Source organism: Octopus sinensis, linkage group LG13, assembly GCF_006345805.1.
Source record: "Octopus sinensis linkage group LG13, ASM634580v1, whole genome shotgun sequence".
Taxonomy (NCBI): domain Eukaryota; kingdom Metazoa; phylum Mollusca; class Cephalopoda; order Octopoda; family Octopodidae; genus Octopus; species Octopus sinensis.
The window spans coordinates 928196-945081 of NC_043009.1; the positions used below are offsets into that span (position 1 = coordinate 928196).

Below are 16886 nucleotides of genomic sequence, written 5' to 3' on the forward strand. Positions count from 1 at the left end.
CATATGTATCTCTGTGCATACACACACACACACACATATATATGATAGGTGCAAGTGTGGGTGTGAGGTAAGAAGCTTGCTTCCTGACCACATGGTTCTGGGTTCAGTCCCACTCCGTGGCACCTTCGGCAAGTGTCTTCTACTATAGCCTCATGCTGACCAAAATCTCGTGAGTGAATTTGGTAGACAGAAGCTGAAAGATCTATATATATATATATATATATATATATATATAATATATATATATGCACATGTGTGTATCGGTGTTTGTTCCCTTGCCATCTTTTCACAACTGATGCTGGTGTGTTTATGTCCTTGTAACTTAGCAGTTTGAGAAAAGAAATTGATTGAATAAGTACTCAAAAAAATAAGTCCTGGGGTCAATTTCTTTGACTAAAACCCTTTAAGGCAGCGCTCCAACACGGCTGCAGTCAAATGAATGACTGAAACAAGTAAAACAATAAAAGAAAGTATATCTATCTGTCTATCTATCTAATATGTATTTCTATATATATATTATTATTATTATTATTATTTTTCTAAATCTCTCAAAGAGAAACATTCAGTAATAGGTCTTTAAAGTAAAGGCTATTTGCCAACATAATGTGGCTGTCCTGGAAGAGGCGATGTTACTGTTATTTCTAGCTGGCTATACAACAAAATATCTGTGTCCTTATATTTTCGAACAGGGAGTTCAGCACTCCCTTCCAGTGCAATATATATATATATATATCAATATATATATATATATATCAATATATATTATTATTATTATTATTATTTTTCTAAATCTCTCAAAGAGATATATCTATATTTCTATATTAGTGTAGGCACATGCCTCAGTGGTTAAGGTGTTGGACTCATGATTGTGAGATTGCAGTTTTGATTCCTGGACTGGGTCAGGAGTTGAGTCTGTGAGCCAAACACTTCATTTCATGTTGCTCCAGGCCACTCAGCTGGTAAAAATAAATAATACAGTGACAGACTGGCATCCCATCCAGGGGAATATATACACCACAGAAAACCAGGAAACTGGCCCTAATCTCCTTACAGAGTAAAATTGACTGACTATATACAGACTACAAGTATAGTTTATCTAAGACCACATTATTAAATCAAATATCTTTTCTTTATCTTTTCATGAGCCCTAGGATTCACAAGGCCAAGGTTTAGCCCAGTTTCCATGACCTAACAACACTACCCTTGAATGGGATGCTGGCTTGTTGCAGGGTTAATTTCCAAGCTATTTCTGGGAACCGTTTACAGCTGAGTGGACTGCAGCAACATGAAATGAAGTGTTGATGCAGGAATCAAAATCAGAATTTTACAATAAGTAAATTGCCTTAACAACTCAACCATGTGCTTTCACAAATTAAATATGCATTTCCTTTTTTCAAATAGTATAGTATGAGTTGAGGAAGATTTAGCCAGGCCATTCAGTAAGACAAATTGGCAGTATCATTCTAGTGTTGGAGAGAATTCCTTGCAGTATATGTTCCAACTTTCTGCTCTCTGAGTTCAAATCTTAATGAGATCAACTTAGTCTTTTATCCTTTTAGGGGTCAATAAAAATGCACCAATTCAAGGCTATGGATTGCCTAAATTGTAAGAATGTCAGACTGGATGCCTTGCAGCATTTTTTCTGAATCTCTGCACTCAGAGTTCAAATCCCATTTCATCCTTCCAAGGGTTAATAAAAAGCCAAAAAAAGTACTAATCCAGAATAAATGATTGGTGGCATTGCTAGAGAGACTAAATGCCAGATGAGCAGTTGAAGAAGATTTAGGTTCTCTTGCTGACTCTAACTGATATAATTCCAAACTGCAATCAGCAGTAGTACCATGGAATTAAGAAGAATTTTGATAGCTTATGGTCTAAAGTTCAATTCCTGCCACAGAAAAAGCCAGCTGTGACAAGGTCATTCTCTTAGCTCTTTAGCATTCAGATTACTGCCGAATGACTGAGGACTAGCAGGCCAAGAGGCTGCACCTGACTCCAATCTGATCTGGAGAGGTTTCTACAGCTGGATGCCCTTCCTAATGCCAACTACTCTGAGAGTATTGTGGGTGCTTTTTATGTGTCACTGGCATGGGGGCCAGTCAGGCGGCACCGACCATGTTCAAATGGTGCTTTTTACGTGCCACCAGCAAGGGAGCCAGTCAGGAGGCACTGGCATCAACCACACTCGAAAGGTACTTTTTATGCGTCACTGGCACAGGAACCAGTCAGGCAGCACTAGCATCGACCACACTCAAATGGTGCTTTTTATGTGCCACCAGCATGGGATCAGTCAACTAGCACTGGCATCGACCATGCTCGAATGGTGCTTTTTGTGTGTCACCAGCATGGGAGCCGGTCAGGCGGCACTGGCATCGACCACGCTTGTATGGTGATGACATTGTAGGGTAGGTGTGAGAAGCCAATTTTTGACAGTTTGAACATACAACAAGTAGAATATTTGGACTGGATATGGCCAGTTTAAATGCAAAAGGGTCAAGTTATAAGCTAAGAGTTCTTTGCTTGGCAGCCACATGTTTTCAGGTTCAGTCTCACCATGTGGCAACTTGAGCAAGTGTCTTTTACTATAGACTTGGGCTAACCAATGCCTTGAGAGGGATACTGAGTGGAAGCTGTGTGTGTGTTTGTCCACCACCACTTGATAATTGGTGTTAGTTTGTTTACATCCCCATAGCTTAATGTTTCGGTAAAAGAGATCAATAGAATAAGTCTCAGACATAAAAAGTAAAATGATTTGTTCAACTAAGTCCTTCAGAGTGGTGCCTCAGCATGGCCGCAGTCCAATGACTGGAACAAGTTAAAGATAAAAGGCAAAGATTCATCCACTTAGCAAAACAGGAGTTAAGAGTTGAGTATCAGAGATGGTCACTTTTTTTTCCTTTTTTTTTTCCTCAGCTTTATATAGATTGAAACATAACGATTGGATGAATTGATAAGGTGTCATCCTACAGGCAGATTGTATAGTACCATTGATGCTGTACTCTACCCTTGACATAGAGTATACCAACATAAAATTTTTGTGAGGAGTGTGAGGTGTTGGTGATTAAAGAGAAATATTATGCCCAGGTGCACATATATATATTATATATATATACACACACAACATAATATTTCATTAGTCACATTGCTTGTAATTAGATTTTCCCTAATTAACACATAAAAAAAGCACCCACTACACTCACGGAGTGGTTGGTGTTAGGAAGGGCATCCAGCTGTAGAAACATTGCCAGATAAGACCGGAGCCTGGTGCAGCTTTCTGGCTTCCCAGATCACCGGTCGAACCGTCCAACCCATGCCAGCATGGAGAACGGACGTTAAACGACGATGATGATGATGATGATATTATACACACAAACATACACACACACACATCATCATCATATTTATGGTTGCCTTCCATGCTGGCATGGATGGGTTGGACAGTTTGACAGGCTCCGATCATTTGGAGACCCACATCCTGCTCTAGTGTCTCAGTTTTGGCATGGTTTCTATGGCTGGCTGCTCGTCCTAACACCTGTGCACCTACAGGTGAAAATCAGAGCAGCAAGAAATTAACGTGAGCAAAATAAAATTATTAATCTCTACTATGGTACTGAATAGCCTTTTGTCTCACAGTTAACATTAAACAGGCAAATATATATATATATATAAGAATAATGGAAAATGGAGACAAACGCTCAAGATGTTATCTAAATCATTCATATCACTTTATTACCAACATGTTTCGATAGATCATCATCATCATCATCATCACCGTTTAACATCCGCTTTCCATGCTAGCATGGGTTGGATGATTTGACTGAGGTCTGGCAAACCAGATGGCTGCACCAGGCTGCAATCTGATCTGGCAGAGTTTCTACAGCTGGATGCCCTTCCTAACACCAACCACTCCGAGAGTGTCGTGGGTGCTTTTTACATGCCACCGGCACAAGGCATTGCATTAAAATAAACCCCAGAGGAAGAATAATTTGGAAAAATGCATCAATCTTATCAAGGAGGAGATTATTGTTTTCCATACACACATTATATATTATATATTGTAGTTTCTTCCATCTGTAAAAATGACTTATTAACGAGCATTGTTGTTTATAATCTCCTCCCTGATGAGACTGATGCATTTTACCAAATTATTCTTCCTCTCAGATTTATTTTAATGCATCCATCGAAACATATGTCGGGGGTTATATGGTGATGTAAAGGATTTAAATAACATCTTGACCGTTTGTCTCCATTTCCCATTATTCTTATGTTCTCCAAAACACATCTTACTTCTCCTCGGAACTAACACCCATGCAAGTATGATTACTAATTCCTTAGGCGCGTCTGTGACATTTGGCTCCCCTGGTAACTATTCCTCTGGATCTTCCCTTGTCAATTGTACATATATATCTATATGTTATACTCTATTTTAATCCAACTATGCTTAGCAATAGTCAGTTCAGTTAATGTTTAAAGTTATCATAAATTGAAGTTAATTAATTAGGATACACAAAATGATCTCAGCTATAAAATTAGGCAATCAAATATCAATTAGAACTGATCTGAAAAAAGAAAAAAAGAACCCCCAAATTATTACTTGCATTTAACTAAAAAACAAACTTCCACTTAATAAATATTTGTTTGTTTAAGACAAGGAACAAAACTGCTATTTTTTTAAGAAGAAAGAAGGAATAACAGATGTGTGTGTGTGTGTGTGTGTGTGTGTGTGTGTAACACTCATTTTTTTTTTCTTGTCAAGGATATAAGCAACATAAGTGGAGAATTAAAACCATCTTGAGGTTTTGCCTGAGTAGGAGAGGTTAATTCATGCTTTATGGTACATGCCAATTCGTACTTAGAATTTCTTTTATTTTCCTACAACCACATGATACACCATATCTGATGGCATATAACACGCACACTTTACCCAAGAAAATGCCCCCTCCCCACTCAAAAAAATAACCCTTGGTCTTATATGTGATGTTTGTCCTTATATTACGTGCTTAAAATGAAGTAAAAGTTATTTGTCCTGAACATGTGCAGCTGAAATTGGAGTACATCGAATGGACCCATGAGTCTTTTATGCCATCAAATACAGTAATTTCACACACAAATGCTTTGTTACAATTCACTCTCTTTCCATACACACACACACACACACAAATGTAAGCATACCAACCAATCCACTCATTGTGTCAGACTTAAAGAAACACATTATAACCAGTGTGTGTGTGTGTGTAAGCAATTGGTGAAGAAAATAAAGGCAGAATTGATGAAGACTTTGAATAGAACCAGTACAAAAAGAAAAGATAATGTTTAACAACAACAGAAGTGTATACATTGGTGAAGAAGATCAATTGTATTTACAGGTTTGTTGTGGGTGGGGAATATGTCACCATCAGATTTGTGTGTTTTATAATAATAAGTTCACCTAAAATACAGAATCCAACAATGTTTGCATAATCGCATCACATTAAATTTTTTTTCTAGTCCACGTACAAATTGCACATGTGTGTGTGTGTGTGCGTGTGTGTGTGTGTGCAAGAGTGTGTGCATTGTTGTGTTGTGCATGTGTATGTGAGAGGACAATGAAGGTAAGTGAAGACAAACAGACAGACAGACAGAGTGAGAGAGAGAGAGAGAGACGGACAAACAGACAGACAGACAGACAGATAGACAGACAGACCAATAAAACTAATGTATGTGTTCCTCGTTAATATTGTTGTCATTTTGATTCACCTGTATTGCTAGTAGTGTTATTGTTGCTAGTACGCTCTTGACTTTTAACTGGCTGCGGTGAAGCAGTCGCTGTAATTGCAGAAGAAGAAAGTTTGCTGGCAGCCGCTGCAGTGGCAGCCTGAATGACACTGACCCCCTGTGCAGGGAGGGCCTGGCCAGGTGTCATTGTGGCTAGTTTCATACCGGCCGACGGAGTTATGATCCGAGCATAGACTGGTGGTGGTTTGCCCTTGCCAGCAAACTTCCCTTGGACTTTAGCTGTTTGTAGTAACTGTGCTGATGACAAGACTGTGGTTCCCGACTGTTGCAAAGCTGGTTGTGAGATCAAGATTGTTGTTTGGCCGGCTTTCACACTGGATGGCTGTGAAAGTACAGTTCTTACAACCTGGATATTTTGCGTTGGTTTTCCACTGTTGCTGCTCACGATTATAGGTGTTGCTACAAGATAATAATAAAACAGTAAATGAGCACAATCAATAAATATCAAAGCAAATAAATCAAATGAAAATAAAAAAAAAAGCAACAACAATATAATAAATAAATACAAGTTTATAATTTTTCCCACTATCAATATCATCGTTAGAGGTGAAAAGACTTTCAACTACAATTTGATTGGAGATCCAATGAAGCAAAAAATATAATCTAGATGTAAATATCAAAATATCTTTTATCTCAAAAAATCCACCCATCCATCCACCCACTTTCTCTGCTCACTATTCTTGGAAAGGTTGTGGGAGCAGAGTTCTCAAGCACCGCCTCTATATATGGTCCTATCAGGAGCAATCAGCATTACACTTTTCAGCTGGATTCTCAAGTGTGACCAACTGAGACTATCGATATTACCCAACCATCTCGTTTGGTCTACTTCGTTTGGTCTCCTGCTGGTTGGCTCAGCTTCAAGAATTCCTCTTGTGATGTTTTCCTGTGCAAATTCTAATAACATGTCCGTAGTCCCAGACCTGTGACCTCAACACATGAAGCTAATGGAAACGTGGGACCAAGACCACCAGAAGACTCTAGTCGGAGGCCAAGTAGCCTCCAGGCACAGAGGAGGAGTTGAACTAAACCAATACTACACCCTATTGAAATTTTACAGTGTTACCAAATACGTGACTACCTGATGGAAGCTAAATACCAAAGGGACAAGGTGTTTGATTACCAAGGTAGGGATACAATTTCAAATTTATTGGTTTCAAATTTTGGCACAAGGCCAGCAATTTCGTGGGCGGGGGGAGCGAACTTATAATCTTGTTAACAACAACAACTCGTACTAGTCATTTAGACATTTCATTTATTCCATTGGACATTAGGTTAATTATGGGCTCCAATTTAGGCACACAGACAGCAATTTTGATGGAATGGGACCAGTCAAAATGATTGTGGCCCTATGCTTGACAGATATTTTATTTGACTGACCCTAAAAGGATGAAAGGCAAAGTTAACCCTGGTGGTATTTGAACTCAGAATGTAAGGAACCAGAAAAACGTTTTTTCCAATGCTCTAATGATTCTGCCAGTTTGTCATTTTAAGAGAAACACTAATTTCAAAAACCTTACAGAAAAACTGTTGAGTTTAGTTACCTTGACTGACTGTAGGTGTCACTGTGGTGTCAGCAGAGCCAACTTTGACACTTGTTCCTGTCGCTGGTTGATGGAGTATGAACTGAGCAGGAAGCAGCCCAGCTTGAGCTGCAGTCACAACTTTGGCTTGGGAAACTCCGGACAAACCTTTAAAACACACAGCAAAAATATAAATAGTGACAGTTACTTCCAGTTTCCTTTTGTAGATGCATTTATAGCATGCATGCAAGGTCCAAAATTGTACAAAAAAAAAACAAACAAAAGACACAGACAGGGAAAATGGAAGAAGTCTTTGAGGTTTCAAGCCCAAACTCTTCTATAGAAAGGAATAAGGAGAGAAAACAGATGCAGAGAGGAAAAATGTGTCTGGACTAAAAGTTGTATATGTTGACGTACACACACACACACACACACACACACACATATATACAGACAAAAAAAAAATAATAATAATAAACATAGATTTTTAAAGACTATGTCAGTGTAAAATATAATGATCCTAATCATTTTAATGTCTGCTTTTCTATGTTTCCATGTCTTCTTGAGCTGTAACAGCATTCAGCTGTTCAGTTCACTGCATTGAGAGTTCAGAATAGTTTCAAGGGATGATCAGAGTCTAGGAAACAAAGTTCCTGTCTGTATTTGTAAGCCACCATACATGACCTGTGGCAAGATGTCCTTGTGTTATGCCTTTTCACTGCAGGATGTCTGCAGACGTGATCGAAGCTTGCGGATTCCAGAACAGAGGCCACCTGGAATTCACCATTGCCCTCCAGTTAACTGGCTTGCAGTCCTAGCACTGCCGGTGTCAGACCTGTCCTCCTTGGGTGGCTCTACCAGGGACTTGAGGCCCCCAATGGCATAACTCTGACACTCACTTGTTTAACCTTCCCACCACAACGAGGTCAAGAGTTTACATGAGTCAGATGGAATTTATTAAAGCAGATTGTCTACAACTGAATGGCCTTCCTATCACCAACCTTCACTAGTTTCCAAGTATGATAATATTTGCCCATGACCAGACATGTTTACACAGAAGACTGGAAATGCAGGACTCTGCTTGTACCAATGTGAAAGTCACCTACAACTCCTTGTCAATCCAAGGAGACACACACACACATATATATACATATATAATATATTTATTCGGATGAATTTATCTTCAGCCTTTAATAGGAATTTTTTCCATAGATTTCTAATGTCTTTTCCTCATACGCTATTTACGAGTTTCTAAATCATATAGGTATGAAAGTATGTAAAGAAATAATCAATATAATATAAATTTATGAAACAAAGTTAAATAAATTTCATCAAATATATGAAATGAAGTAGAATGGATGTTAAAATGGATTATCCTTTTATTTCATATTCCCAGATAATTGTTTCTGACAAAAGGACCAAGGTTTTGATAAAGAGGACATCATAAAAGTCAAATTTGTACTCTTCAGTAGATGAGATTTAAAGAATAATAAGCAGAAAGATGTTTAATATATACCTACAATAACTAAGAAAAAATTCTATGTATATTTTAAACATCTTTTTGTTTATTTTATTTCAAATCTCACCTACTGAAAAGTACAAATTCGACCTTTATGATGTTCTCTTTATTGAAATTTTGGTCCTTTTGTCAGAAACAATTGTCTGGGAATCTCTCTCTATATAAACGGCAGTTTGTCTGTGTGTGTTTCTGTGTGTCTGTTAGCTTGTACCCTCACCCTGACCACGGCTTTCAACCGATTCTGATGAAACTTAACACACACATAGCCCAATGTCATAATTCAAAACTAATGCAGAGAAAATTTTGAAAAGTTTCCCCAGTTCTGAAAAAAAATCAATAAATTCGACATGGGGTCGAGAATCAGAAACACAAACCACAGACTGTCTAGGGGACGCAACTCGACCGTTTTAACTCTCAAAAAAAATTTACCAAAATTTTTTTTCCATTTTTTTGGCTATAACTCTCTAAAAATGCTTTATAGTTATTTCCCTTACAAACCCGAGCAACGCCGGGCGATACTGCTAGTATGAAATAAAAGCATAATCCATTTTAACATCCAATCTGCTTCATTTCATTTATCTAATGAAATTTTTTGAACTTTGTTTAATAAATTAAGTCTTATATTATTTCTTTATATATATATATATATAAATAAAATAATAATATTAGGGAGTATAACTCCAAACTTACAGAGAAAAATTCAATTTAGTATTAAATCAAATTTCACAATATAAATATGTAATATATATAGATTAGAGAAAAACCACTATTATGCAATTCAAACAATGATAGACATAAACCAAATCATAAATAAAAAATAAAATATATTTTTTTTAAACATATAACTAGATCACAAAAAGTATAAAAATGAATAATCAATATACATATATATATATAATTGTTTGAATTGTATAATAGTAGTTTTTCTCTTATTTTATAATATATCAGCTGCGAATGATCCGTGTATCTTGTTTTTGTCCTGTTTGCCAATTGTTGTTGTACTCTCGCCTATTTCCCCGCATGTTGTGTCTTGTTGGTTTCCGTCTGTTCTGTTCTACCTTTGATTTTTAGATATGTATATATATATATATGATCACAGAGTACCAAAAGCACAAGTTCCACTACAGTGGACATGTCACAAGGTTCACAGATAACAGGTGGACCTCTGCAGTAACTGAGAGTGGTTGCAGAGAATCTGCCTCAACAAACTCTGTCCAATTCTTTCAAAAATGGTAAAGTGGACATTAAAAAAAATGATATTGAGATTTCTTTATATTCGAGTGAACGTTTTTATAATCTTTACTTCAAATATGTTAGCAGTAACGTGCATATCTAATATTCATCACCTGGAAAAAAAGTACATGGCTACAACTGAAGTACAATTTAAAATCAGTTCAGCTGAGTCACTGCAAAAGTGAAAGTTAAGAGAGGGGGGATGGAAAGGGGAGAAGGGAGAGGATTGACTTACCTGGTCGGAGGGTGATGTTCCCAGGAGCCAGGTGTGTAACTACGATGCCACCTTGACCAGGGGAGACAACCTTTGGCTGACTGACAACTTGTAAAGGCTGCTGGCTGAGCAAAGTGCTGGCAGAGGTTGTAACAGCAACCGTTTTCAACTGTGACATTACAGTGGCTGACTGCAATGCCGAGCTAAGTACTGTCGTTGTCCCTGAATTGGCTGTCACTGAATGAAAGAAAGAATTCAAACAGAAAATTGGTGAGTTTTAAATAAAAGATTCTGAAAAATTCTTCATATTTTCAGATTTCAATTTTAACCTTTTTCATCCTATCCTGTCAGAGACTGTGTCTGATTTTCTAAAGTGTTCTAAATTAAAATCTTGCCTCAAAAGTTTGGTTTTGTCTCAATTTGGAAAATAATAAAGAATTTAGAAAAAAAATAACTTTCTCATTATTAAAATGGTGTTTGGAACACAAATTAAAATGGAATTTTGATGAAAGGTTTGAATTCACATCACTTTAAGACAGAACTGATGGGGAGAAGCGATTTCATGCAGGCTGGTATTAAAAGGATTAACCTTTTAGCATTTAAACCAGCCATATTCTACCTGTTTCGTGTTTACACCAGCCCCCCCCCCCTACACCTACCCTACAATGTCATTCTAAAAATAAACAATCACATCATTGAAATTTCAAAGCTATGAGATAATCCAGGATTAACTCAAAACAATGTGGATAAATAAACATTATATTTAACAGAAAGGTTACTCTCTTTACTCTTGTACTTGTTTCAGTCATTTGACTGTGGCCATGCTGGAGCACCGCCTTTAGTCGAGCAAATCGATCCCAGGACTTATTCTTTCTAAGCCTAGTACTTATTCTATCAGTCTCTTTTGCCGAATTCTAAGTTACGGGGACAAACACAGACACACACACACAAACATATATATATATATATATATATATATATATATACACACACACATATATACAATGAGCTTCTTTCAGTTTCCATCTATCAAATCCACTCACATGGCTTTGGTCGGCCTGAGGCTATAGTAGAAGACATTTGCCCAATGTGCCACGCAGTGGGACTGAACCCGGAACCATGTGGTTCGTAAGCAAGCTACTTACCACACAGCCACTCCTACACCTATTAATTCTACAGCTTACCTGTTGAGCTTGTTGGTCTGGTCATCTGGGCAGAATCTGTGAGAGTGACCACAGAAGTGTTACTACCCTGTGGTATGATATTAATTGTTGGCAATGCTCCCTGAGCAGTCTGAATGACATTCACCGATGGACGCGATTTCCCGTCAATCTGCAAAATTCCTTTGGTCGTTTGTACAGCTTTCCCAGTCAACTGAACTGGTTTACCACCAGACATTGGCTGCAAAATATTGCTACCTACAAAAACAAAGAAACAAGTTAATAATTAACAACATGCTTTAATTAAAATGAAAGAAAATAAATCAGGTGTGGCTTTGTGGTCAGGGTATTCACCTTGTGATCACAAGGTTGTGAGTTTGATAGCTGACAGGACATTGAGTCCTTGAGCAAGACACTTTATTTCACATTGCTCCAGTCCATTGTGGAGTGTAATGTGCCACAAGCAGGCTGTTCTATTGATTGGACCAACTGAAACCCTTGTCATTGCAACCAACAGTGTTAGTAAAAGAAAGAAAAAGAGGGTTAAATGTCTTGCAAGGTTCAGTTCCGTCCCTCTGCATTTCAAGCTCAAATCCTGCCACTGTTGACTTTTGCTATTAAAACCGTCTTCAGTGGTAAAATGGTTTAAGGATTGAATTATTCAACTAGTTCTGCTCTGTAGTAAAGATTGCTTGCTAACATTACATGGCAGTCCTGGTTTAGGACGAATGTTGCTGTAATTTAGCCCCAGGAGGCATCGTCTCCAGCTGGCTGTATGACACGATCTGTGTCCTTACATTTTCGAACAAGGGAATCTAGCAGATCGTATCGTATAGCCAGCTGGAGACGTTGTCTCCTGGGACTAAATTACAGCAACATTCGTCCTAAACCAAGACTTCCATGTTATGTTGGCAAACAATCTTTATTACAAAGTACTGTTGCTCGATATTTCACGTGAGATTTAAAAACAGTAATTTCTAAAAAATTTTCTGTACAAATTTCTGGAATAGTGTTAATGTACAACAGCAATAAAATTTGAAATAATGATAATTCTTTAAAAATAAAAGTGACTATGACAGCTCCTACTACTATTAACCTCTATTTTTAATCAGTCCAACTTCTAATTTCTTTAATTATTCAGTGTCCCATATGACAACAGCCGCCACAGGTTTAGCATCAACTTTGACATGCTTGCATGGCTTGGGTGAAATTCATTGAGATTTTTCACAAGTGGATGCTCTTCCTGTTGCCAACCTTCATCAGTTTCCAAGCAGGCTAATATATTTTCCTAGTCCAGACATGTTTTCACATAAGATTGTATATAACTGACACTACTTGTATAACAGTGATGTTCATTTACAATTAGTAGTGTGTAATATCACAAGGAAACACAGACATACACACATGCAGGATTCCTTTCAGTATCCATCTACCAGTTTCACTCACGATGCTTTAACTAGCTCAGGGCTACAGCAGAAAGAGACTTGCCCAAGGTTAGGGTTAGGACTGAACTTGAAACCACAAGACTGTGAAGCAAACATCAGGTCCACACAGTGATGCAGATAATTATAATAATTCATTATTACCTCTGCCTTAGCAAAAGCAGAGGTATTGTTTTCAGTGATGTTTGTTTGTTTGTCCATGGACAAGATATTTTAAGAACCGCTTGATGGAATCGGATGAAACTTTCAGGGATGTTTGGCCTCATGACTCGCATGGACTGGTTAGAGTTTGGGACCAATCCAGTACCAGACAAGGATTTGAGATTATTTCTTATATTTACTTTACATGATTACGATCTTATGTTTGCTTTCAAGTCTTTCTCAATTATCTCCCTTTAGGCTGTTTCCAAAGTTTTCTTTTTGTTTCTCTATAATTAATTTTACTCGCGTCTCTATCTTAGTAGAAACTGATGGATAAAGAAATCAAACTACATAAACAAATGACAGCAAAACCATTCAGAAATTAAATAACACTAACATATTTTTATAATATATATATTACATATTATACATACATATTAACACTTTACAGTATACTTACATATATGCATACATCTATACATGGATCTAAAACAACAGGAAGGCCAGAATTGAAGAGAAGAGAAAACGAAAAAGCCTCACGTTATTCATTTAAAAATTCCAGAGTAGAACTGATTATTATGACCTCCACCTCTGAAACTATTTTGAATGGGGAATTGGTTAAGTTTGGCTTCTTTTAGATAAGGATAAACTATTTATTACTGTTACTACATTTTCTACAGCCACCTTCACATTCCATGACTACCATTGGGATCAATCAGGTACTGGACAAGGATTCTGGATTATTTTTCCGGTTTTTTTTTACTTAATTTTTGAGAGCGGTAGGGTTCATTTTTAGTACTCCCATTAGTGAGAGCAGTCGGGTTCATTTCAGATATTCTCATTTTAAAAATCATCTCTGGCTAATCGTTGAGAGGATGTTGGTGCTGCCTTGGCAGAGGTTTGCATTCTCTGAGTGCTGTTGTTGTTATTATTACCTCCGCCTTAGCGAAGGCAGAGGTATTGTTGGTTTGTTTATCTGTGGACAAGATATCTCAAGAACTGCTGGATGGCCTTGTGACTGGCACAAACTGATTAGATTTTGGGATCGGTCCGGTACCGGACAAGGATTCTGGATTATTTTCCAGGTTTTTTTTTTTTACTTAATTGCTGAGAGAAGTCAAGTTCATTCTATTTCAAATATCCTCATTTTAAAAAGTCATCTCTGGCTAATTGTTGAGAGGACATTGGTGTTGCTTTGGTGGAGGTTTGCACTCCCTGAATGCTCTAGTTTATTTTATTCGTTTCAGTTGTGACTGTGGCCATGCTGGAGTACTGCCTTGAAGGATTGTAGCCAAACAAATCGACCCTGGGACCTATTTTTTAGGTCTAGTATTTATTCTATCAATCTATTTTGCTGAACTGCTAGTTACGGGGATGTAAACACACCAACACTGGTTGTTAAGCAATGATGGGGTGGTCAAATACAGACACATACACACAGATATATATATATATAAGGGCTTCTTTCAGTTTTCTCTACCAAATCTATTCACAAGGCTTTGGTCAGCCTGAGGCAATAGAAGACACTTGCCCAAGGTGCCATGCAGTAGTACTGAACCTGGAACCATGTGGTTGAGAAGAAAGCTTCTTATCACACCACCATGCCTGCACCTATTAGTCTACCTTTTATCTTTTACATGTATCAGTCATTAGACTGTGGCCATGCTGGGGCATCACCTTGAAAAATATTTAGTCAAACAAATTGACCCCAGAGCTTCTTTTATTTTCCAAAGTCTGGCACTTATTTTATTGGTCCCGATTGCCAAAGAACTCAGGGGACATAAACAAACCAACATAAAGAGGCATACGCATACACAAAGACATACACAAACAACATATACAACAGTCTTCCATACAGTCTCTGTCTACCAAATTCACTCACAAGGCATTGGTCAGCCCAGGTCTATAGAAGACACTTACTCAAAGCACCACCTACTGGGATTGAACCCAAAGCCATACGCTTACAAAAGAAAACATTTTTTTCATCACACAGCCATACCTGCACCGAAAACATTACAATATACAATACACATTTGTGACGTGTGTAGAGAGCTGAAGTTATTTTTATGCATAGGGTGTGTGCATTAGTAAACCATGTCGTGCATTAAATACATAAAAGAGTTTCATACTCTCTCGGAAATGACATTGTCAAGTCAGATTAATAATCTGACACTTAGATATTACCATGAAACCATATTCTGGGTGTAATAATTTCATTTCTGGGAGGCAGTGGGGAGGTGTATTTGTTTGGTCCGGGGTGGCATCCCAACCTTTTTTGCTGAACACCCAAAAGCCTTGGATATTCACTATTAGGTTGGTGCATAATTATTGCGGCTTTTATCCAACAATTTTTATTCAACAAAAACAATAACAAAAACATCTTTAAATGATTATTCTGGAGCATATTCACCATTCACTTCAATTACTGCTTCCCATTTGCTTGGCAGACAGTCGGACCATCATTTAAAGATGTTTTTGTTGAAAAAAAAGCTGCAATAATTCTGCACCAACTTCCTCCAACTTTCATTCCCTTCTTATTTTATTTAGTTTACAACAGAAGGTGTGTGTGGGGCTTAGTGGTTAGGGCTACCTGACACATGATCAGAAGGCTGTGAGTTTGATTCCCAGCATTGCATTCTGTTCTTTATTTCATGTTGCTCCAGTCTCCACTCAGCTGGCAAAAATGAATCGTACCTGTAATTCACCAGGGGCCAGCCAGCCTTGCCACGTTCTGTGTCCCATGCTGAATCTCACTAACAACTACATTAACTGTACGGCTGTTCTGTGGAATGCTCAGCCATTTGCTTGTTAATTTCACAAGCAGGCTGTTCTGTTAATCACATCAACTGGAACCTTTGTCCTTGTAATTGATGGTGTCTTAGCTAATTTACAGATAAAAATCTAATAGTATTTAATAATCTATACATATAAGGCTGAAGTTGTGTGTGTGTGTGTGTGCGTGCGTGCGTGCGTGCATGTGTGGCAGGTTTGGTAGCCTTCAACTACCACTATCTCCTCCAAGACCTTGCAGTGCAAGTTGACCAAAATTCAGAGTACGATAGAAGAAGGCTTGCTCTTCATTCTGTAGAAGAAAAAATTCAAATTGGACCATGTTAAGACCAAAATTTATTTACATCAAAAAGGTGCTTTTTTTTCTATGAAAATCCTTATTTTTTAACAATTTTTTCACTGCTGTGTTGCCATTTTTCGGTGTATTTCAACCAGAAAAATGTTCGCTTAAAGAGAATAACAAGCTACATAATGCAAAATTTTTACTTTTCAAAAAAGATTGAAACTATGTTAAAACTTTGTTAATGCGACATCAAAGTCTGACATTTTAAGTGCAACTAAAAAACAAACCTGAGCAACGTCGGGCTATACTGCTAGTAATAAATACTAGTAAAAATTTATTATATCATCATCTTAAATTTTTTATGAATATAATAATAGCACAAATTTAAAACTAATGCATCGTTCATTGTTCCCTTCATAGTTTTTAACATCCTCTGAAGGTGAAATATGAATAGGAGTGAAGGATAAAGACCCTTCCCAAGTCATATAGACTCATAGCACTGGTTTCTTGGTTTCCATGGTGTATATATTGCCCATCCCCTGGACGGGATGCCAGTCCATTGCAGCATTATGCATTTTTGCCAGCTGAGTGAACGGGAGCAAAGTAAAATGAAGTGTTTTGCTCAAGAACCCAACGCATTGCCCAGTAGCAGAATCGAAACCACAATCTTACAATCATGAGTGCAATACACTAACCACTTAGCCACGTGGCTCCAGTGAAATACAATCTCCTTTGGGAACCACTCGTCTGGAAAAAGGTGTAGTACCCATGACTTTTTTAGGCTGCCTGAGACTGGTAAGATTCATGCA

General features: G+C 37.6%; 1 protein-coding gene across 2 annotated transcripts in view; it reads right to left on the reverse strand.

Annotated features, from left to right (window-relative positions):
• Positions 1 to 4845: 4845 nt before the first annotated feature.
• LOC115218421 (nuclear factor related to kappa-B-binding protein) overlaps positions 4846 to 16886 on the reverse strand; it is an 87074-nt gene continuing 75033 nt past the window's right edge. For both annotated transcript variants that reach the window (XM_029788226.2, XM_036508104.1), the window contains 4 exons: positions 11446 to 11679; positions 10283 to 10498; positions 7317 to 7463; positions 4846 to 6174 (listed from right to left, as the gene is read on the reverse strand). In XM_029788226.2, coding sequence (XP_029644086.1) covers positions 5723 to 6174; positions 7317 to 7463; positions 10283 to 10498; positions 11446 to 11679 — 1049 coding nt within the window. In that variant the 3' untranslated portion in view covers positions 4846 to 5722. The remainder of the gene's footprint in view (positions 6175 to 7316; positions 7464 to 10282; positions 10499 to 11445; positions 11680 to 16886) is intronic.